The sequence below is a fragment of the Candoia aspera genome, chromosome 13 (genome assembly GCF_035149785.1).
Source record: "Candoia aspera isolate rCanAsp1 chromosome 13, rCanAsp1.hap2, whole genome shotgun sequence".
Classification (NCBI taxonomy): Eukaryota; Metazoa; Chordata; class Lepidosauria; order Squamata; family Boidae; genus Candoia; species Candoia aspera.
This window is the reverse complement of record NC_086165.1, coordinates 4,631,520-4,655,172: the sequence shown is the minus strand read 5'-3', so window position 1 is coordinate 4,655,172 and position 23,653 is coordinate 4,631,520. Positions and strand designations below refer to the sequence as shown.

The 23,653-nt window shown below is 43.3% G+C and overlaps 1 protein-coding gene across 1 annotated transcript; it reads right to left on the bottom strand.

Annotated features, from left to right (window-relative positions):
• Window positions 1–242: 242 nt before the first annotated feature.
• Window positions 243–15,860, bottom strand: TSPAN3 (tetraspanin 3). The gene is made up of 7 exons (XM_063314273.1): window positions 15,709–15,860; window positions 7,985–8,176; window positions 6,139–6,213; window positions 5,429–5,530; window positions 3,606–3,758; window positions 2,502–2,585; window positions 243–1,130 (listed from the first exon to the last, which is right to left on the bottom strand). The coding sequence occupies exons 1-7, from the start codon at window positions 15,769–15,771 to the stop codon at window positions 1,038–1,040; spliced, it is 762 nt and encodes a 253-aa protein (XP_063170343.1). The 5' UTR covers window positions 15,772–15,860; the 3' UTR covers window positions 243–1,037.
• Between the last annotated feature and the right edge of the window lie 7,793 nt (window positions 15,861–23,653).

Sequence of the window (23,653 nt, the reverse complement as noted above, 5' to 3'; positions counted from 1 at the left end):
TGGGATGGAGAACAGGTAAGGCTTCGGGGGGACTGAGACAGCCAACGGACACTGACTTCCACAGAGAAGCTTAGATCAGGTAACAGGGAATTCAGGAGCGTTAATGAGCAAGGATGATCAGCCCCCACAGCACACAGTCTGCTAAACCCCTGTAGGTTATTGTGCAGCACATGAAGAAGAGTGTGGCGCTGGATAAAGTTCAGGTTCTTTCAAGAACGATGGTTAAGAAAGTTAGCCATGGCTTAGTTTTGGGGAGATGTACAGAAGATTTATTTAATCTGGTTTCCTATTTACATTTCACTTTATCACATTCTATTTTGCTACTCTATGATAACAAGTCACTCAGTACAGAAACGGCCCCGTTATAGTAAAAAATGAAAAATTCATCATAGAACGGTAGTGCATACATCACACTCCTGAAAAGCCAGTTTGCATTTTAACACACTGAAGTTCGGAAGGTTTGTTCATTTGGATTTAAGAAGGTCGAGATGTGCTAGTATGATTCTAAAATTTTGATTAGTAGTTATTTTGTAGTGTTCTGGACTTGACTTAAGGGTTTGCTTAAAAAAAAAAAAAAAGACTAAAACACTGGTGAGAGGCAAGCAGCAGCAGAATTAAATTTCGCAAAATTAAAGTAATTGACTTCCCTCACACAACTCTGATTGATAATGCCACCCAGCAAATTTTGAAGGTTCCCCACATAGAAGAATATATCACTGTACCATCTAGCTGTAACTTAGGTCAGCCCTAGCTTTCAAGCCATTTCTTGTTAAAAATAAACGGTTCCAAAAATAGTGTTACTTGGTTGCTACCATGTACAGGTAAGTGGAAAGCTGGCTAAAGACATGGGAGTTGGTGACATGGAGGGGACTGAAGGCCAAGCTTTGCCCATCACTGGTGTCTGCGCTAACTGTCCAAGTTTACAAAAGGGGTCCTTGTGGCCGAGCCGAAGTCAGCGGAACGGCTGCTCCGGGTGGCCCCGCCAAGCTGGCTTCCAAGCAGAGGAAACGGACTTTGAGCTTCGCCTGCTGCTGCTTCTAGGCGTAGGTTCCCCCCGTGATGAGCAGCTCATAGGCAGGATCCCGACTCCTCCTGCAGAGGACAATGCAGGCACAGAGCATGCCCAGCAGCTGGGAGGAGGAAGAGAAGGAAACTGAGTACCGACCAGCATGAGTTATACCAAGAATTGGCTTTCAGTAAGCTGACTGGGGACATGCACAAACAAGAATCCAACCTACTTTGCTTCAGGACACAGGCCCTACCCTTGCTTGTTCTGCAGTGTGGAAATACTTTTTACCCTGCAAAAAAAGCCCCCTTTAAAATAATCCCGGGTTTATTCTGTGTTCTCGCTGAAAAGAGGGTGATGTCTTTTTTTCCCCCCTGCCTGTCTCTGCTCATCCAAGGTTGTTGTGGTTTTTTTGCAATAGCTCATTTCAGAAGTCAGCTCCCCCAGGAATTCTGGCTGAGCTGCTGGATGCTGAAGAGGTGAGGAAAGCTACCAGGGGCCCCCTGTGCAATTCCTGCTTTGGCATTTTGTGGCGATAGTGCGAGAGTTTGCAGCTGTGGCGAATGGGGTTGAGGGTGAGTGATGGACAAGTAAACTTTGGCCCCATCCATGGCAAGACAAACATATTTAGCACAGCCTGGGTAAAACCACAGCTCTCTCGGGCTGAAAAATCCAAAACACAGGACACTTCTTAACGTTCTCTCTGTGGATCTGGGCCCAGAACTGACACTCCAGAAGATACAAAACCTTTTGTCACAACTTTCTCTAACTAAAAGCTCCAATTCCTTGTCGTGCTTTTAAAAAACGTGAATTTCATCTGGGGCCAGTCTGACCCTAAAGGGAACTAATGGCACCCTGGAAGCAGAGGTCAGAATGACAAAAACTAGGGCAAATTCAAATTCTAAATCAATTCAAGGTAACAGCTAATTTACGGTGCTACCGTCCAGTATGGGCTGTTCACAACAGCAGACAGACTTGAGCCAAATTGAATGGGAAGCTACGGGATCTTTAATTTTTTAAAACATCTGGATAGTAGAAGCTCTGTACTTTAAGCAACAAATAACCATTCCCTTTAAAAAGAAGTGACACATTTCCCATAAGAAGGAAGATCTTTCCAGCTCCTAGACCTGTGTGATCATTAACCAGGGGAAGCAGTTAAATGGCAAAGTATTTGAGACCACTTGAGTCAATATGTCCTGACATTTGTGTGCTTTGTGTCCAATATGCTATTTAAACAGACCTTGAGGAAACACATGTGAGCTATTCATTCCAGAAATGACCCCATTTTACATTTTCACAAGGGTGCAATTACATTTTTTTTTGTGCTCAAAAGCTGTAAACGGCAATAAAATATTAAGTGTCACAGGTGGAACTGCCTCAATTATTGCAGCTTTCCAAGGGGCATTTATGTGTCCTAGCAGATACAATTAGAAGAGTTTCATTTTCGTATCAGCAGTAGAAACCAGAGTGTGTGTGCATCTCTGTCGAATCCTACCTGAATAGCGGCAAATGCCAAGGCTGCCCAGATCACGTACATCATGATCTCCTGCAGTTTCTTTACCACCAACACTTTACACCCCTGAAAAACAAACCAGTCCACCAGTTCAGTGCACCATTTCTCAAGCTTATTAATGCTGCATCCCGGAACAGCTACAAGCTCCCGATGCTTTGGTATCCGCACAATGCACATCCCACTGCTGCTCCCCACCTGAATCCTACGGCCACATATACTCTGCTCAAGGGAGTGAAACCTTCGGCTCTTTAGCCTGAATCCGAAGAGCAGAAGCGGAACCACGGCCTTTTAGCAGCTGCTGACAAGATGGGGGATCCAGCCAGCCCCCGTTTCAAAGCAGGTTTCACCCCCTGCAGCCTTTTCTCTTTCTTCTCTCACATCCTCAGAGGATGCTATTAATAGTACTGGCTGATCCAGATTAGGAAAACTGAGATTTTATCGTATTTTTCATATGTATGAGGGCAGTAGTGGTAGCGGTTTCTAACTAACCACAGTAAAGGTAAATAAGAAACAACATACAACGTAAATAACATAAAGCTATGAACACACACAATATAAACCAGTATCAGCAGTAAAATATAATAATCAAGGTAAGACATTTCCTAACACAATAATCAATAGAAAACAAATTTTATACCACTACAGCCATAACACTCACACACACACACACACACGCTATATGAAAGATCGTGTGTTATAGACAATATATTATAAACTAGTGGATCAGCAGGGACAACTGAATGGAAAAACAGCACTGAATGCCACCTCTTATAAAGAGCTTACAAATGTCTGAATTCCCCAAGGTGGGAAGAAATGTATTTTGGAAACTAATTCCCCTAAAAGAATGATGCACATCAGGCCAGTGAGAGGGAATGTCCAAGCCATACACGAATGACCACTTGAGCTCTAATTAAACCACAGGTCCTTAATTAACAGAGCCGCAGGCTAGTGTGGTAGAGTTAACACACTGGATTTAAATGAAGATTTGGACTTGAAGCTGGCGATCTTGCACACACCGTTAGTCTCAATCTAACCCAATGCATAAGCTTTTATGGAGAATCTGGCAAATTAAGAAAAGACAGTAACCTCAGAATAAAGGTCTGTGGGACGAGTTAAGCTTCCTGTGCAGTTGCTGATGGTGGCTTTGCAACAGCTGAGGGGCACGCTGTGGTTTTTCGCTTCTTTGAACCAGGTTGTTGACACCCAGTCTGTGTAGTTGTGGATCCCACAGCAGTGCAGCTGCAACAGAATACATTCAGTGAATCAAGACCAGCTCTTTAAAAGTCACATGATACTTTCAGGCACAAAACTGATCCGAGGGTCAGTACCAAGAGTACCCCAAATGTCCCATTTGAGGGTGAATTTGCTTTAGAAGGGAGAATGTTTTCTAACTATGCAGAATGAGAAATTGAAAACGTGAGAAGAAAAATTTCTTCTGGATTTTTATATACCATCCCCGAGCTTGTCTATATCATTGCGCAATGCACTGAAGGCAGCTGACTTCTAACATCCTGTGTCAAGCGAAACTGGCTCTGCACTATCTGACCTGAAGCACGAACCTTCCGAAGAGATCAGATCCAGATTAGAACTGTCAAAAAGATTTGTCCATGATCTGATGCATGTTGAAAGGCTGTCTGGGAAAAGGCAGTTAGTTCTACTTTCTGTCTCCCTTCCCCTAAAAGTGAGGCTTTCAAGTAGAAGGGGTCTACCATCTAATCATAGGGAACAATTCATCCCCACGGAATGTCTTGAGGAAGGATGACTGCATCCCTTTTATTTTCAATCATCGTCTAAATCTGTCCAAGCCACACAGTATTCTCCCTGTTCAAAATGACTCAGAACGTAACAAAGGCTAGTTTCAAAACACATGCAGTCATCATTGAAAATGTCAGATTTCTTCCCCAGCAGCATTTCTGCAAAGTCTATTTTCACAGATGTTGCCCTTCAATCAGTCTGAGGAATCAGCACATTGCAAGGCATGTTTCATTTTTTCCCCCCTCAGGAGGTCCTTGCCAAAGAGAGCGGCCTCTTCACATACCTTCAAACAAGCCGGTTTTTCCTCAAGGGGAAGGAGAGTGCATATCTAGCCCCCCAGCAATTTTGAAGGATGACTTAAAAATGTATAAAATCAAATTAAACCAGAAATAAGATTAAAAATAAAACATCTTAATATATACATTGTTTAATTAATAAATGAAATGAATCACATGTAAGCGGTAGGTGTGATAGACATTTTCAGTACGGGTAGTCCTTGCTCAGCAACCACAATTGGGACCAGCAACTCCGTCACTAAGCATCGTGATCGCTAAGTGGAAAATCACATGACCGCGGTGGGCTTACAAATTCACTTTCCATTCGGTCATCAGGTGAATCACTATGGTTGTTAAGCAAACATCACATGACTGTGACTTGTGATTTTACTTCCATGTTCTCCATTAGAGGCTTGTCACAAACTGGTTGGGAAGCATGCGGATGGTGATCACACAACCACAGGATGCTGTGATGGTTGTAAATGTGAGGACTGGTTGCCAAGCTGGTTTTTTTACACCATCATAACTTCAAACACTCGTTAAATGAGGCAGTCAGTAAGCAAGGACTACCTGTATCAGCATAATCTGGTTTCCAGCCCAAAAACCTACGTCCAATTCCCACTAAGATTTGGGCCATGCTGCTTCTGATTGCAGTGGAAGAGGGGGTATTTTACGGGATGAAACAACCCTCGACAAATAAAGAGACGTCAGCAAGAACCATCAAGAGAAGAGGTCAGGTTTCCTAAGGACGGCTGGCAAGGGAAGAAAGAGCGCCTCCTTGCACGGGATAGTAGCTTTGTCGTCATTAGAAGGGCCTATCCTGGTGGAAACCAGCTTTTGTACACATGGCACCACAGCCGTGTTTGCACTGGCTCTCACCTGCCTCTGCACATAATCGATTGCACGACTTGCAGCGTCCGGGTTTGTCCCATTGTATGCGTCATACACTTTCTTAATGCTGTGATCAACTTCGGCCTCCACCTGTTAGAACAAACACTGATTAAGACCTCTCTCTGCTGACAGAAGGTTGAACAGAAGCCTGCTAAGCCAGTCTGTCAACCAAACTGACCAAGTGGTGTGCAGAAATGCTTCACAGGTGGTTGGCTCTGTTAAGGCTTCTTGAGTGCCACAGCTTGTCTTCTTAACATTTTCCTGTCAAGTTCTGTTTTCTGTATCCCACAGTTCTAGAGGGACAAATGAGTTGACTGCTGGGGATTTCCTCCTAGTGGGGCTTGCTCACTATCCCTGCTGCTAGATTTCTGAAGCTGGTCAAAATCTTTATGTTCCCAGGCACCCTTAAAAGTAGATTCTTGGGGATCTACTTCAGAGCTTTAACAAACACTTTAAAAGAGGGAAGGAAAATCTATATTTGTAATCCTCATCTAAAACATTCATCCTTTCGGTTTATTACATTACTTCTTATCTCTTTGAAGGTTCTAATTACTTCCAAAGAAGCATGTCACTTTCAGTTTAATCCAGTGTCTTCCTACAACTTTGCTTAACAGAACCACAGCTTGTATCAAACCTTGAATAAAACTAACATAGCTACTTAGGTATCCATTTCAGCACTTCCAAAGAGAGGTGATTACCTTGGCTCTGTAGATATAACCCAGAACCACAACCACCACTTCCGTGACGAAAACCAACAGAAGGATGATCACAAACTGGAAGACAGAAATAAGGTCGTGTTCATTTACAGGAACAACAGAAGAGTAATCTTCAGTCCACAATGAATACATCCACATGATTATTAGTGCCTTAATTCATTAAGGGAGCAAAACCAAAAAGTTAAATTAAGATTCAGGGAAGAATTGTGTGGCAGCCATTCCACAGTAATTCAAGCTGACTTGATCAAAATAAGGGTACATTACAGCCAAATGTTAAGACTTTTTTTTTTTAAACCTGAATGATTCTAATACTTACACAGAATCAGCTGAAGTGTTGCCCTTTCCAATGGGACTAAAAGTGGTGGCTGAATTTCACCCTCCCAAATAAACAGCGAGCTGCTTTAAAGGAGGAACACTTGCTTTATATTAAACGCTTAATGTAACTGACTTCCATCATAAACCTTTATGGAGGATAAAAGGTACAAGTATTCCAGCTGATTTTAGGGAATGAAGCTCAAAGCTTTGAGAATACTGCCACTTCAAGTTCTATACAAGGTTGTTCAGAGTCTTTGGGGGCTGGGCAGCATATAAATTTAACAAATAAGTAAATGTTCCTTTGTCTTGTATTTAGATGGAAGTAGATGCACAATTCACTCCATGCTCCCAACTGGAACTAATTTCATCACTCGTGATTTATATGCAACTCTGCAACTTTACGTTCAATCATTCTCATGAAGCGTGTTGCCATTGCTGTGGCTGAGAAAGAAATGTTTGCAAACGGAAACTCATTGATGCAGCTATCTGTAATGAAAATACACAAAGCAACTGTGCTTCTAGTCAACGGGGATTTCAGAAGAGCTATCAACCAATGGTAAAGTCTAGCTCCTGCCAAATGCAAGTAATCCATGAACCAGATCTTAGGCATGGACATTTTGGCTGTTGGCCCACTCCCTTCAGGTGGGGGACAAAAACAGACTCTCTAGTTCACAGTTTCTCAACCCAGCTGGCTGGGGAATTCTGGGAGTTGAAGTCCACCCGTCTTAAAGTGGCCAAGCTTGAGAAACACTGGTCTAGTTGCACCAGATCCTTCAACTTAAAATGACACAGCAAGAGCAGGCTATAGTAACACCAACTAGGTAGTCAACTATCATATGGATAGGATGGGGGATAAGAAACAGGGACTTATGAGGCTGTATTTAGATACCAGGAGGCCAGCTAAGCTGGCTCACCATGTTCTTAACTGTCAATGGTCTGCCCAATTTCCTCCTGTGTCCTTATTTCTGTGATTTCAACACGAACGAGCCTCTGTCCACAAGCCTCCTTCAGATTGCCAAGCTTCTAAGATTAATTGAAGGTGTTTGTGTATTAATCATCTAAAGGGCTGATAAAAACAACCACGCTCCTTTCTTTGCTGCTAAAGGATTTTTAAAAAGGCGACACCACTTAAAGGCTGTTTTATTATTATTTATCATCGCCAGAAGAACATAAAAGGCTGCCTAACTTGTAGGATGGCAGAACAGCCCAGGACTGCCTGCATTAATCTATAATGGCTCTCTAGCGTTTCAAGCAGAGCTTGTTTTTCCCTCCTAAACTAGAGATGCCTGAATGGAACCTGATATGCCTTGCAGGCAGGCTGATGCTTTACCCATTAATAAGGTTCGGTGTCAAATATAGCATCTGGCTGCTTTTAACCAAGTTACAGTAAGCTGCAGGAGCTGATGCTGCATATTCCAAACATGTCAAGCAAAAATATACCAAGTCAGTTGAGGGTCCTGGAAATATGGCCACGCCCATAAAACAGGACGTTCCTTCCTGATATTAAGCTTACCGTGGCGAGACCACAGCGGCTTTCCCGGATTGTGGCACAGCAGCCAATCAGGCCAATGATGAAGAGGAGGGTCCCCACTGCTATGATGACCACTGCAGGGATAAGCGTATAAACATCTTCGAAGAAGTGGTCGTAGTCATCGTAGGTGATAAAGACGTAGGCTCCCACATAGCACAGGATGCCTGCAGCTGCCTATAAAACAAAGGGTAAGAGAAAGAAGAGCGACGCAGAAGGTGTCCCTTCACAAAGGCTGCCCCTTATTTTGTAAGTTAAAATTTGGGAGAGGGGGATTTGAGGGAGGAGGATTTTTCCGTTATTCCGTGCTTTGTAATTCATGTTCTGCAATTCCATAGTTGCAAGCACAGCCTGCTTAATGTTACAAGCTAATGGTTAAACCTGACGGCAACGATGACCTACCATTTGGATTTGTACAGGAACGCCATTAACAGATACTCCTGCATTTCGTTTTTTTATTCAGTATTAGCGGAAATAAGGACAGACAGGTGTTACCACCCTAACTACTGAGGAGAGTATTTTTGAACCAAGGAAAAACAATGTCAATTGACCCCTTTTTTCTCTCTGTCTTTTACTGCAGCTAGGTCAGGACCAGACTTAAAATTCACATCACTAATTTCAAAGTACGTTCAGAGGGAAACCCCTCTTCTATCCTGGGAAGGCATCAAAAGCACATAGCAACAGTCAAGGAGCAGAAAAGCATAACAAGGCAGGAACATTTCATTTCCCTACACGGTAGAGAAGCTCCATCAACTCAAGATTATGGATTAAATCACGCTGCCTACGTCGCCTAAATCCTTATCAACAGATCAGAAAGAGTGCATAGACTTGTACAAGCTTGCATGCAAGTAGTCCCAGAGCCAGATCTTGAACTAGGTTGGAAAAGACTGTCAGTTAAGCCTTAGAACTGTTGCCAATTACTCTACACCAGGGTTTCTCATCCTCAGCAACTTTAAGATGGGTGGACTTCAACTCCCAGAATTCCCCAGCCAGCTTGTTCTGAGAGTTGAAGTCCACACATCTTAAAGTTGCCAAGGTTGAGAAACCCTGCTCTACACATTCTTAAGATGGAGGAAACAATGCTACAACTTAGGCTGTGTTCACACACGCTATGCCAAAATTTAATCATAGTTTATTGAATAAATCACCACTGACTGGCACAAATACCAAATCAAAAACCACTACAAGCTGTAACAACTAAGTTCACACAACACAACACTGTAAGCCAAACTCAAAAGCCAAGCCAAACGTATGCCTTAGTGTTCTGCGTGAGCCAACTAAGGCACAGAAGTTCCAGACATGTGGTGTCCAAGCAAGGACTCGCAAGATCAAAGATTAATTCAGCAATGATTCATCAGTCATGAATCTGTTGTTGGCGCTTTTAATCCCCCAGTTTATTTATAGTATTGCGACAGTAACATAAATGGAAAGGACTCATTCCCATGAGCACCAATCAGTATAGCCAATGGTTTATGTACAGTGTCAACCAAGAGATGGAATTCAAATTTTTAGTGTGCAACATTTTAATAAGAACTTTCGGAGTTGAGAGCCATCCAAGAAGAGATGGGGAATACTATAATTATTAACTGTTGCCTAGCAATGGAGCATGAAAATAGCTTGTTAATGATATCATCTCCCTCACCATTCAAGATGCTTGTTGGTGAGAAACAAGGATAAAACCCAGAAAGGTTCTTGAGCTTTCTTCTGGTCCCCTCTTTCTTCTGTACTTTAATAACATATCTGGATTTTTTGCTATCACAGAGAAGGTCACGCTTAGATTATTAGGCACTAATTTATTACAAGAAAAATTAATCCTCATCAATTTATTGTATAACATTACATAAATCAATACATATTTAACAAAAATTCTCTTTATAACATCAGCAGCTAAAAAAGACATAGCATCTGTGACTTTGCATTAATACAGTCCTGCAATCAGGAGCATCCCATGCAGGCTTTAATTTGTTTCTAACAATTACCTACATTTACATTTTTCCTGTTTTTATAACTAAGCATCTCCTATTTCTGTGTCTCTGAGCTACTCAGAGAGCGTACTTGACAATTTTTATGGCTTTTCTGATAAACCAATTAAAAAAAATGCTCCCTCAGATGAATTCCTCTGGACATGACCAAAGGCCTAGCCAGATCAGCGTTGGGTTTTCCTTACGGTGGCCTTCCAGAGTCTCTGGAAAGCCGATAACGCAAGACATTCTTCCACTGTCTTTCTCAGCAACCGGCATTCCAAAATACAACATTTTTGATCATCAGGACTGAAAAAGAGGGTAGAAATGATCAACATCAGTTATCAATTACAAATGTATTTACTCTAGAAAGCCCCACTCTGTTAAGGGCTGAGATAAAGTGCCTCCAATGCATGGCAATTGGAGGGGTGGAGCAAAAGAAAAAAGAAAGGTATGCGGAGAGAGGGAGAACCCTAACAATGCTCTTATTCTCTGCTGTTCGCCTTCACGTGGCTTTGTAATCTGAACTGAATCTTCAGCACAAGCAAGTTCCTGGACTGTGCAAAGGCAAGGGAGCACCTTCCAAGATGGTTATGCAATTCAAAACGGCTATGAAAAAGTATCCAGAGAAATGCCTAGGTCAACACGCTTACTGATGCATTTCAAGCAACTATGGCCCATTGTTCCAAATTAAGTGCTCTCCAAAATCACGTTCAAATTACGTTTGGTGAGAACATTAGTAGCAGTTCTCAAGTTTCTATCAAGTAATAATTCATGGGTTCAGAGCCCAATGAAACCTGTCCAGTTCTTTTCATCTGTGCAACTGCAGGCTTTAGTCTCACGGTGAAACTGTAAAAGAGTTAAGCTACATATACTGCACATGTGGCAGTATTAATACGTTTATTTTGCTAGAAAACAGCAACTCAAGTGGCTTGGGTACAGTTTCTACACATGATTCAATTTTTTTACATGCTATATGGAAACTCAGAGAGCCAGTCTGGTGCAGTGGTTAAGGCATCAAGCTAGAAACCGTGAGACCGTGAGTTCTAGTCTCGCCTTGGGCACAAAGCCAGCTGGGTGACCCTGGGCCAGTCACACACTCTCAGCCCTAGGAAGCAGGCAACGGCAAACCACCTCTGAAAAACCTTGCCAACGAAAACTGCAGGGACTTGCCCAGGCAGTCTTTGAGAACCAGACACGATTGAACAGATTAAAAAAAAATGAAAACTTGGTCATGCTGTTAAACATATGTTCAAGTAAAATAAAATAAAACCTTAGGCAGGCTGACTGATGAAAGGCTAGGAGGGAACATGCTCCCTTTATGAAACAAATAGGCCACTCAAATCCATGTGTTAATACAAAGTCCCCTTTTCGGGAGAGATGGGCAGTGATAGAAATTTGAAAAAACACAAAGGGGAGTCCTACTGGATTATACTATCAAGACTGGGGAGCTTTTCCCACAGCAGTCGACCAAGAGACTCAGCTCCCCCAAGAGCAAGGCAGGAAGCAACTGCTCTCTGCTTGGCCACCCCAGCAACTGGAAAGGCAACACCATGTGGGCTCCTGTAACTTACAGCTGCTAACAGACCTATCTGCGCTCAGTTCATCGATCTCCTTTTACAGTCACCACATGTTTCTATCACATTTACAGGACTCTACAGCCAATCCATCATTACTCAAAAGAACAACAAATCGTAAAGACTCCAGCAGCGAAGCTCTGTAAGCCTTGTGGCACTTTAAAGTCTTACAATTTATTATCACACAAGTTTCTGCAGGTCACAGTCCACTTCATTAGATACAAAGGAAGATGAGAAAGAATCTGCATCTTTTCATACATTGTTCCTTTATTTCCTTTTACCACATCTTGGCACAGTGGCTTCAGTAGATCAAGTGATGTGAATCTTTCTGTTTTCAATATTTGCTGATCAACTTCACTAGATATCTCTTAGTTCCATTATTTCCTCCACTTGAAATAAAAGCAGATGAACTGTAATGGCTGAGTGGCTCTAACAGTACTATATTTTCATTCAAAAGGCTAACTCTCATACAGATGTTTTGGCAAGCTATGTGAAATACTAGCAGCAGTAATTGGCTTGAAATGCAACATTTTTTTCATTAACCCTAAACTCATATTGGCTAAGTGATGTCTACCTGCTACTTGGAGCACCTCTGAATTCCCTGGGAATTATACCACATAATTCACTTCAGGAATACTATGATCACAGAAAAATGAATGTAGAAAATTGTCCTGGCCACTTTTTTTCTAGTCCATAAACTATTCTGTGAAGGAAAATCTGTATTCTATGCCATTGTCTCTTTAACTACCCCCACAGAAATGTACCGTTTAGTGGTTTCAGACTGATTTAAGATGGTTTAAAAGTACGTTCTGTTCACTGCCTTATTTTGCATCCCATGGTAGTTTGTCCAAAGTACAACTAGCCTTGTTTTAATATTTTTTAGTATTTAAGCATTTGTTAATGTCATGAAATTTCATCTAGCTTATGTCAATTCTGTCCAAAATTGCCTTCACGTTCCAAAAACAAAAATCAGAACAAATCAGAAGATCACATGCATTTCCACATACATAATTGCTGAGTCTGCAATTACATTTCTGTTTTTGCAAAGCACGCAAATCTTATTCGTAAGATTTATCAAGCAGTCCCAAATTACCCAATCATACAGAATGTATGTTTGGATATTTTATAATATTATCTTAAAACCTCATTACCAGGGATGACTCTTTGAACACATAATTGTGCTGGAAACTGTGTGAATGCTTCTACTTCCTAGAGAACTTGGCCAGAGTGTCAAGCGTGTGTGTTTGGCGGCAAAAGAGAGTGCTATCTAAAGGCTCAACTGCCTTTATCTGAACGCAGTATCTCATCTACAGTTTAAAAATGTGTTTACATACACTGATCACTATTTTAGAACATAGTCCAGATTATGTTGAAAGAGACCTCCCAGTTAAAAAAAATTGTTCAGACTAATCTTACACAAACGTATCATTAGGAATCAGTGTGATGTAGCGGTGATGATGCTGACCTAGAGTTAAGGGGACACAGTTCCAATGTCACCTTTAGTCATGGAAGGTCCTGGCTAACTTTAGACCCATCACTTTCACTCAGCCAAACCTAATTCACAGGGTTCTTGTTACAGGGAAAAAAATGGAGGAAGAAGTGCTCAGTAGGCCACCTTGAGCTCCTGAAGATAAGATGGGATAGAAACCCAACAAAGAAATATAATTAAGAGCCTCATGAACATTAAAGTGAGCAAGCTGCCATCAAAGCTTCTTTTCAGTTCTTTCATAGCATTTCAAAAGTGCAGTCAAAAAACTAGAAGATCCATCAGGTCTTTGACTGATATTTACAGGTATCAAAACAAGAAAAACTTGTTAAAGAGATCTACTGGAAAATCACTCAACATTGAGAAAGTTGGACACTAACAACCTTAAAAAAAAAAGCATTACTCACAGCATAATATTTTTGACTGTATAGTGTTAAAGCACTTTGCCCCTTCTAACGTCTATTTTAAAATAGCTGAGGCAACGAATCTCAAATGACAGGAACTTAAATTCCAACTTAACAGCTCCGAAAGCTTGTACTGTGTAAACCATCATGTTTTGAAACTATATTATTTCATGCAATCAGGCCTTGATGATCCCAAGTTCATAATATGCTGTTCTTCCTCTCTTCTACTATCCAGATTGACTACACTGTTGCTGCAGTAGCATACGTGCGCCATTTTAATATGTGTAATAGCAAATGCAGAAAATTTGGACTGTAACAGCTATATTAAATATCAAGGGAAAAACTGAAATTTGACCATAAAGAACTCATGTAAGCGGCAGATATGGCCATCCTTGAGAAATGTGGGCATTCTGGTCTATGCTGGCCTTTTATTTATCCATTCATATTTCTCTAGCCTGGGATTAACCCCAGAAGTTATTATCTGTTGCTAAGCAACTGCAGCGGGCTTGTTTCCTGGTCTCCAAACTGAGGAAAGATACGCTGAAGCGAAGATGTGAAGCTAGATGGAGGGGCCCAGATGGATTCACAGGAGTGGATCAGCCTCTCTCGCCACCTCCACTAGCATGGTTTACTATTCAGCCTCGCTTATCTGCTCCATATAGAGAGAGTATTCCTTTAAAAGTTAGGAAATAAAAATGATGCAACAGTATGGAAGCACTGCAGTATCTTAGACATAGTGTCTAAGGAGCCGTTTAGGCCATCAAGACCAACCCTCCCCCCCCCCACCACCTCAGGGCTCCAGATGAAGCCCTCCCCAGCTGATGGCTGTCTAGCCTCCACTTGAACATATCCAATGAAGGGAGCCCCAGAATAAAAGACTGAATTGCACAACTGTAACAGCCTTTTGCCCCTGCAAGCCAGCCCTCCCTTCTTTCCAAATCCTTTCATCTCCTCCCATCCCCTTGCCAAACATGCCCACATATCCGGGGGCCAGATTAAAGCCTGGGACAGCTGATCTACTTTAAGGATGAGCTGAATGCAGGGCTCAGCCTTAATAAGGATGACTGCTGCTTTCATCCTAATGGAAATGCTGTGCTTAAAAGCAGACAAAACAGGGATGTCCGTTGAGGGGAGGGTGAGAACACCAAGACCAAGAAAAGAGGGGTTGTCTTTTTGTCCTTGCTCCAGCTCCCAAACCACATCCGAGGCCACAGTTTTGGAGCTCCTCAACCAGCAGATCCTTCGGGGGTACTTCCTGTAATAAATCGAGGTTCACACACCAGCCCCTCCCGACCCCAATCCCATTTTCTGGCTTCTGTGTCCCCCATTCCAGAGACAGCATCCCTTTTTTGGGGGGTCACAAGCCATGCCATAGCCCCTGGGTAAGAATGGGGGCTCCCCCAAGATGCCCATCTTGCCTCCCCAAGGGGGGGGGCTCCCTTTATTTCTTTATGGTGACCACTTGATGCGCCGTAGAGAAGGATTCAAAACAACGACCGAAGGACACAATCAACCCTCCATCGGAGACTTTGGAGGCGAGATCCTGTTTCCAACTGCCTTGGGAAGAGCCGCTTATAACAACAACAACAACAATTTTACTAAATTTTTATGCCGCGGCTCTGGGCAGTTCAGCTCTCTCCCCAAGTGCTGTAAAGCAGGGGGGGGCCTGTATTTCTTTTATTTACTTAAAACATGGGTCCAGCCGCCTTTTTAATTAATTAATTAATTATTATTATTATTAATAATAATAATAATAATAAAGCCAACTCTGGGCGGCTTATAAAACCATGTAAATCCGGCAACGACAAACTCCAGACAGGAAAACCTGGCGCCGCCACCGCACTTCCCGGGGGGGGATCAAAGGGGGGGCTTTGAATAATGGTCTGAGGGGATCAAGGGGGGCATCAAGAAGGCTCAAACCAGGGCCTCTCGGGGGGGCCTCCTCTCTCTCTCCCCCCCTTTAAGGGAGCACCCCGGGCCTCCTTCAGCCCCAATGCCGACCCTGGGCCGGGTCCGCGCGACCGGGCCCCCCTTCCCGGCAGGAAAGAGCGGGGGCGCCCGACGCGTCGCCCCCCGGGAACCCCTGAGGCGCCCCGGCCCGCACCCCGCCGACGGCCGGCAGGAGAAGCGGAGAAAGGGCCCCCGAGGCGGGCGGGGACGGAGAAAAGGCCGCCCCCCGCCGCCTCAGGCGCGGGCTCAGGTGAGGCCTAGCCCCGCAGGGGGCGAGGGAACGACGGCGAGAGGGAAGGGGGCCGCGCGCGAGCTCCCCGGACCGCCTCACCCAGAAAATGAGGTTGAGGAAGACGAGGACGGTCTTGGAGGAGGTGATGCCGCACTGCCCCATGGCCGCCGCTGCCGTCCCGCGGCCTCCCGCCCCGCTCGGGCCGCCTCAGCCGCCTCAGCCGCCGCGAAGCTCCGCCCCTCGGCAGGACCCGGATGGAGGGCGTGGCGGGACTCAAGATGGCCGCCGGCCGCGTCACGTGGCGACGACCCAGATTGCGAGGCGAAGGGCGGCCCGCCGCAAGAGCCGCCCGGCCCACGTGATGCGGAGACGCCCGGCCTGGCCGTGGAGGGCTGGTGGGAATTGTAGTCTGGCGGAAAGGAAGGCTAGGTTGGGGCTACAACGCCCACCTGGAATAGGGTTTATTTTGGGATTTTTTTGCAATTCCCTCGAGGAGTTTTGCAAGGGAAAGGATGCAGGTTGTGCCTGCAGCATTGCTGCGGGGGTGGGGGACAGCGATATTTTTTTATAATCATTTTATAACAGCGTTTTTCAACCTTGGCCACTTTAAGAGGGGTGGACATCAACTCCCAGAATTCCCCAGCCAGCATGCTGGCTGGGGAATTCTGGGAGTTGGAGTCCACCCCTCCTCAAGTGGCCAAGGTTGAAAAAAACTGTTTTATAATAATGGTTTGCCCTACTCCTCTGCAGCCTCTCTGAATGGGGGATGACCACCTCACCCCTCTGCCCCTTTTCAGCAGAAAACACAGCTATTTTCCTTTGGAAAGTGAAAATAAAAGACTTTGCCCACTTGCTGGCCATCCAAACCACAAGTCACAAGAGGACACGGCCAGTTGATTGTCTGTAAGCCAGGCGTATAGACAGTGCAGCCAAGTATAAGATGCCAACTCAGGCATGGAATCTTATGCAGCAAACCCCATTAAGTTCACACATGGGCGAACTTGGCTTGTGACAGCCTGCAGATGCTGGGAATGTAAACTGACTATAGACAGGCACCCCATAGAACACAAATGGCTGCAATCTAAGGCCCCACAAAAATGAAGGAAAATAGGATTTGATTATACATATCATAATGGTGGCAGAACCCCTATGCTGTCATGCCCCAAAGCATGCTTAGTGTTTCACTATTTCTATTCTATAAATGATAGCCTTTTTATTCAAACTGACCCCCCACATCCCCAGGAAGCTTGTAAATGGAATACAGGTAGTCCTCATTTTATGATCATTTAGTGACGGTTCAGACTTACGATGGTGCTGAAAAAAACGACTTACAACTGGTCCTCACACTTATGACCATTGCAGCGTCCCTGTGGTCACGTGATCACAATTTGGGTGCTTGGCAACCAGTTTGCATTTACGACTGTTGCAGCATCCTGTGGTCACATGATCGTCATTTTCGACCTGCCCGGCCGGCTTCTGGCCAGCAAAATCGGTGGGGAACTGTGTGATTCGCTTAATGACCACTGCAAAAAAGGTTGTAAAGTCAGGTAAGATTCACTTAATGACTGCTTTGTATAGTAACCAAAATGTTGGTCTCGAGTGTAGTCTTAAACGAGGACCACCTGTAGCATTCTGTGTCAAAAAAGGGACATGGGCACCAGGTTATATTTATATAGTGGTCCCTAGACTGATGCATATAGATTTGTGATGGTTGCTTGGTGAAACCCTGAAAGGATCTTTCTGTAATGAAAAGGAGAAAGCACAAAGAAAAAAAAATACTCTGCCCTAAGAATGTGAGAGAACTCTCAGCCATCTTACTATTAGAAAGGGGTGCTTGGGGAATGCTAGCTGCAAATTGATCTGTCACCATCACAGGAGGGGATAACTGGGAAAAGAAAAGAAGAATAAATTCCTCTCCCCCCCTCCCCAAATGGGAGGGGGTATTGCATTATATCTGCCAAGGAGAAAATCGGTTCACAGCATTGGATGCCAAGTTTCCCTCAGCTTTGTTTTGTTTTTTTCAAGGGGCTTGACTGTCCCTGAAATATCTCAGAGGGGATAATCCAACTCCTACACTTTGATGGATTATTCCCCGAGCACCAGATGATCTGTTTAAATGCAATGGCGTACTTGTAGGAGAAGAAGCCTGGTAGTGGAGGGGAAGAATGCATTTTTTACAAGCCCAGTCTGCCTAGCCACACAATTAACATTTGTCACAAGGCGGTGAGGCACAACATACCTCAACAGCTCAGATCTGCCGTCTTAAATGCCCTGGGTTGTAAATTGACGAGGTTTTCTTTTTCAGAACTTGTCTAGTAGTAGCTTGAATTCTCTTCTTTGGGATTAAAAACACATCTAAAGTGGAATATGGGAGTAAAGGGGAAAGTAAACCACTCAGCCTATTAGATCTAATCAAGATTCTCCTGATCCATCATCTGATTTCCCGCAGCAGCCGTATAGCTGCATGGAAACAGCCTTCCCTGGCTGGTTAGCCCTGCTAACTGGTGTTCAGGGGTGCATTCCCCTTTGGATTCCCATCTGGCTATTGTAACATGTTTATGTCGAGTTGAGGCAGCTCTCCTACCCTGACGACATCGCTCAAATGTCCAGGGGTTAAACAGAACCCTTGCAACCTTTCTGAAACTGCTCCTGCAGCAAAAGTGAAACCAGTGCCATTCCTAACCCAGCGTGCAAAACCAGTTCGGCAAGTTAGTTGACTGATGGTATCCAAGGCTGCTGAGCCAGCCAGGGGTATCCGCTGCAGCCTACCACCCTCTAAGTAAGTCTAGTTTTACATCTGATTCCCAATCAGCAATGGGAGGTGTAGCTTAATAAGGTTGGAAAATAGTGGGTGGTTCTGGCATTTCCTTCTACCTGTTTCTCTCTTAACAAAGGTCATCTGTCAGAACGATCAAACTGCTTTAGGTTGTGTTCAGATGATGTGGAGTGTTAGTGTGAGCCTTAAGCTACATGGTCCAAGGATCTGAGTAGAAAACAGTGCTCTAATTTCTTGCAATATATCCTTTTCCTTCATCACACAAAGAAGCCAATAGAAGAGATTATCTGTAGGTCAGGGTTGAACTGTGGAGTCCTTGGTGCTCTCTGAGCTTGGCTGTGGGCTTGCAGACATTTCATTAGGTATCATCAACAGTGTGAGTGCATCATCAGTGCGAGTGAGTGTGGGGTTTGCTTCCTGTTTATATACAATAGCCTGCCCTGCCAGTTTTGGTGGGTGCCAGTTTCCTCCCTGTTTATATACAACAACTTGCCCTGCCAGTTTCCTCCTTGGTAGTTCCTTGATTGGGGTATTGTTTTCTGCTTGATTGTCTGTCTGGTGTTAATCCCTGCTTATCTGGGTGCAGGCTGCTGGAGAGGATGCGTTCTGCTCTTTTCGTTTCCTTCTGAACTTTTTTTATTGTCTCTTTTGAAGGGTGTGCAAATATAAAGGATGTAAACACGAAGAAGTTCTACGGGGTGGCTACATAGTCACAAAGCCACCAGAATAATGGGTCTGGGAAGACTTGCACCATCTCTGCTTTTTTCGTTGACTTGCCTGCTGACCCTTGAGAACGTTTACATGAACACTAATTTCTGTCTCCCAATTCCCAAGTCAGACCTGGCTTCTGGTGTCAGCAGAGGCTTTTCCCCATGGTATGCAGATTGCAGAAGCCACGGGGAGGACTACTACAACATCCAAGGATGGAGAATGATCCCGTGGTTGGGAGGTTGCAGCATAACCTAGAGCCATAGGCCTGAATTAGGATCAGTCAATACCGTTATAGTTTCAAGATTCATCCCCCTCTCCCTGATTCAGAGGTGTTTTGTAAAAAGTGCATGGTTGCGTTGCCTTTTTTATCCTTCTCTCTACTTAACATAAGAATGTCTTGGTTGACATGGTGTCCTAAGCTATAATGTGATTTGATTTGTGATGATGTGTAAACCCACCCATGGTTTGGTTATTCAGGAAGCCATAGCTAAAAAAAAAATTCTTTTACCTTGGAGCATGCACCTATCATGCTTTTAGCATCACTACAAGCAGCTTGTGTTAGAAAGACCCATTGTCATGATTAACAAGATAAACGGGGGAAGAAAAGTCAAAAGAAGCTGTTGCCCTCATTTGTGCTCACAGCTTCTGTTTGGGACACACGTCGCTTCACGCAAATTCTGCTTCCAAACTTAATTTATTCACTGGATAATTTTATCGCCAATTTATTTCGGTCTAAACCTCAGGAATCAAATGATTAATAACATGAAGTGGGAGGGGGATATAGCTGATAGTCTGTATTAATTCTAATGGTTTTGAGCAAGTTATTATTGGGATAATCTGATTACAGCCAAGAGGAAGCTGACATTCAATTAAGAGAGGAATGGGATGCACTCTTTTTTCCAGAACGGAGAGGTAGAATTTGAAATATAGTCTGTATGAAGCAGTTCTAGCTTCTTTGTATGGTGTTGCCACTTTCTGACAATAAAAGTTGACAAGTTAAAAAATAAAAATGGGAAAGTGTCCTGTTGGGGAGACTTCCCATTATTTTTAGTTTTAGCTGCTTGACCTACTTCTCTAAGGGAAAAGAATGTTACAAGGTGTGTTTCCTTTGGTTTCAACCCTAGAATCTTACGCTGTCTCGATATTATTTACCATATTACAAGCAAAGCAGAAGCTGCAGCAGATGTATTCTCTGCATGGCTGAAAAATATCTGCCGTGTTACAAAGACTGAATTAAATATGAATAATACATATTTTAAAGAATGGGGGTACTTTCATATACCGTATACCTAACTTGCTAAAAAAAAGTAGAAATCTTTCCATAGGAACATGTCCAAGATTGTAAAACTGTTTGCAGTTTGGTCGGATCTGTCTCAAGTTTCCATCAACGTGTACAGTAATGGGGAGGGAAAGGTGGAGGACTGCAGCTAAAAATATAGAACAAGTATTAAACTTCCCAACAGGGAAATCTAACAAATGCCTATAATTAATGTAACAAAAGAAACAAAGATAAATTGATCAAGTTAACAAGGTAGTAACAGGGAAAATTCTGTTTCTGTTAAACAAAGTGCATACACAATAGGAAAAGAGGAAAAATGTGTTGCGGGGCAAAGAGTTTTCTTTCTGCATCCCCTAGATGGCACCCTATCAATATATTTGGAAAGAACATGAATTTTAAAAGCAAAACAAATCACAGCAGCAGCTATATTTCAATGCAGTTACTTAAACACATAAAAGAAAGCTTGCCTAACTATGTATTGGACTGTGGTTTGAATGACTTGCCTTTTCTTTTCAACAAGAAGAAATGGAAAACTGATTAAAAAAAAATTAATTGGAGATGAAGCTGAGATGATGCTCTCCCCTGAATCAAGATGCATATTATGATCCTTGGCTTAATCACTTGTGACATTAAGCATTTCCTCTCTTGCCTTCCCCAGCATGGTGGTGATATTTATAATAATGATGCAGTGTTTCTCAACCTTGGCAACTTTTAAGATGTGTGGACTTCAACTCCCAGAATTCCCCATTGAGCTAGGGAGCTGGGGGTTCTTACACCTTTTTACTCGAGTAGATAAAATCATGGGTGTCAACAGCTCCACATCATGATTGTTCAGGGGACAGTGTGCCACCGAAGACACCAGTTGATGATGATCAGTGGTGTGGAAAGGGTGGGGCGTTTTGCCACTCATCCAACACACCCCTCATGCGGCTATGGGGGTGGAGAAAAAAAATGGGGCAGAGACAAGAATATTTAGAGAAGCCTTGCTTTGCCTGGGGTGGGGTGGGGGACACATCTCTAGAATTTTTCTTCTTTTGGTAGTTGGAGAGGACCGTCAATCGTCAATTGTCCATCACAATCTCATCTTCGTTCATACAATACGGCTGACCAGGAGGTCTTAGTTTAGCCTTAAAAAGCCGTGGGGTTGCTGCTGTTAAAACTAAGCCCATTTTACCCTCCTCATTGCTGGCTGGGTTTAGTTGATTGCACAACATGCTAAACTCTTAAGTGTATCATGAGATGAGGACGTAAGAGTTCATTTTTGCCTAGATGTTGGACAAGACGGATATTTGGTCTAATGATGGGACATAGTCAACTTGTTAAGAAAGAGCCCCATTAAATAAATGTTGTCTTAGATTGACCAATTCTCCAATTTCCTAACATTTCAAAAACCGAAGTATACACGTCCCATAATTAGTGAGTTAACAGCTTGTGCTTACTTTCTCCTTACTTCAGCGTTGTTTTTCCTCTTCTCTTCACAGAGTAAACACAAGAGCTAAGCTTAAGAACTGACCCAGTGGATCGAAAATGGGGGCAGCCTAGTTCTGTCAAAATGAGAAGAGATGCTGCACTGCTCTGGGGAACAGGGGATGCTTTGTCCTTTAAATCTGATCTGCTTGACTAGCTTCTCATTCCACACATTTTACCATTTCCCAGGGAGGTTTCGTAGCTTGAGATGCCAGTGAGAGCCTCAACTTGGGTCCATTACATTTTGAAGGACCAGACTGAAAGTGGGCAGAGAATTCTTCCCCCCAAATCCTCACCTGTTTGCTCACAATGAAGAGCACCCAAGCACACAAACACCTCCCCGGCAACAATGCTGGGGCTTCCTTCTTCCCACAGTTGGTAGCCAGATGCCTTAAAAAAGCCAAAAGCTTGGAATAAAAATGTGAATGCCTCCTGCTTTGTTCCCAGCAAGTGAGATTTAGTGGCCTACCACCTCCCAACCTGGAAATTCCTTTGTTGCTTTGCATTTATCTCATCCTCTCCCCCTGCCCCCAAAGACACTTTAAAGCCTTCTAACCAAGTGAAGCTGGAAGACCTAAAGGTACTGTGTACTGCATCCCTAATCAATGAGAAAGGATTTAAGAGGCAAATGACTTAAGTCTTTTTTCATTAACTGCAGGGTGTACAATTGCACATTTGTTTTCTGGGTGGGGAAAGATAGGAATAACTAAGCATAATATAGTCGTCGTACTTATACCTGGCCTTTTCTTTGGGAGTTAAAGGCAGCATTGATGGGACTTTCTTATTTCCTCCCCACAGACCCCCAATGAAGTAAGATCATAAGCATAGTTGCAGTTTCACTTAGTGACCATTTCATTTAACGATTTGAGTTGCCAGTCCCAAATGTGGTCACTAAACAAGAACTACCTGTATATGCAAGGTTTTTTTTTTCAGTGAGGGTTCCATCACATAAAGGAAATCTGGGAGATATGAAGAGCAGTTCTTAGTATCTTTTACTGAGGAGTCCTTGGAAGAAGGGTGAGTGGATTTAAATTCCCAGAGGGATTTAAATTCCTTTACATTAAAATAATCAAGAAAATGAAAGGAATGGTATTCCTGGATTTTCAGTGTAATAAAACTGGTTTATTTACATAATGACATGTATGTTACAGAGTACACAGCAAAGTACCACAGCAAGGTGTAACTGCCGCCTGAACACAAAAAAGGTATAAGAGTTATATCAATAAAAATGGATAAATATAAATATGATGAAGCACCAGACAGAGCAATGCAGTGAACTCCAAACACAATTACTTGCTGAGGGGAACAGAGTCTTACCCCACTACCCTTCCTCATCACCTTGAGGCACTGGAAAAGAAATACCATATAAAACTGTATTTGAATAGGAATTTTTGACTTAAAATACTTTATCTTCCCAATAAAAACTGAAACAGATCTTTCCCCATACTGCTCAACATAATTAAATCTTTAAAAAAAACCCACACACAGAGAACCACCTCAGGACAAAACCTTTCTAAGTCTGGATTCAAGTCAACAAATGGTACATTTGAAACAGCATTTTGGAGAGAGACCTTCCGCATCAGTATCAATATGTACCAAGGCTGCAGGTTGGCAGAGCAACCTGCTCTAGAGTAGGCCTTCCCCAGCCTGAGGCCTCCAGCTTTGTTGGGACTGCAGTCCCAGAATTCCCAGCCAGCAGCTCCAACATATCTGAGCACCCGGTTAGGGAAGGTTCAGCTGGATTCTGGAGGTGCCTATTCCAAACTCTTGGAAAGAGAGGTCTACTACATGAATTTTTAAAATTCAAGAAA

Bases quoted from the DNA above. Each gene is read 5' to 3' on its own strand.
- TSPAN3 (XM_063314273.1), bottom strand. From the start codon at position 15,771: ATGGGGCAGTGCGGCATCACCTCCTCCAAGACCGTCCTCGTCTTCCTC. The intron at 3,759-5,428 runs GTGAGAGCCAGT...ATTCTGTTGCAG, and splicing joins TCGATTATGTGCAGAGGCAG to CTGCACTGCTGTGGGATCCA. The intron at 2,586-3,605 runs GTTACTGTCTTT...TTTGTTTTTCAG, and splicing joins CCACAGACCTTTATTCTGAG to GGGTGTAAAGTGTTGGTGGT.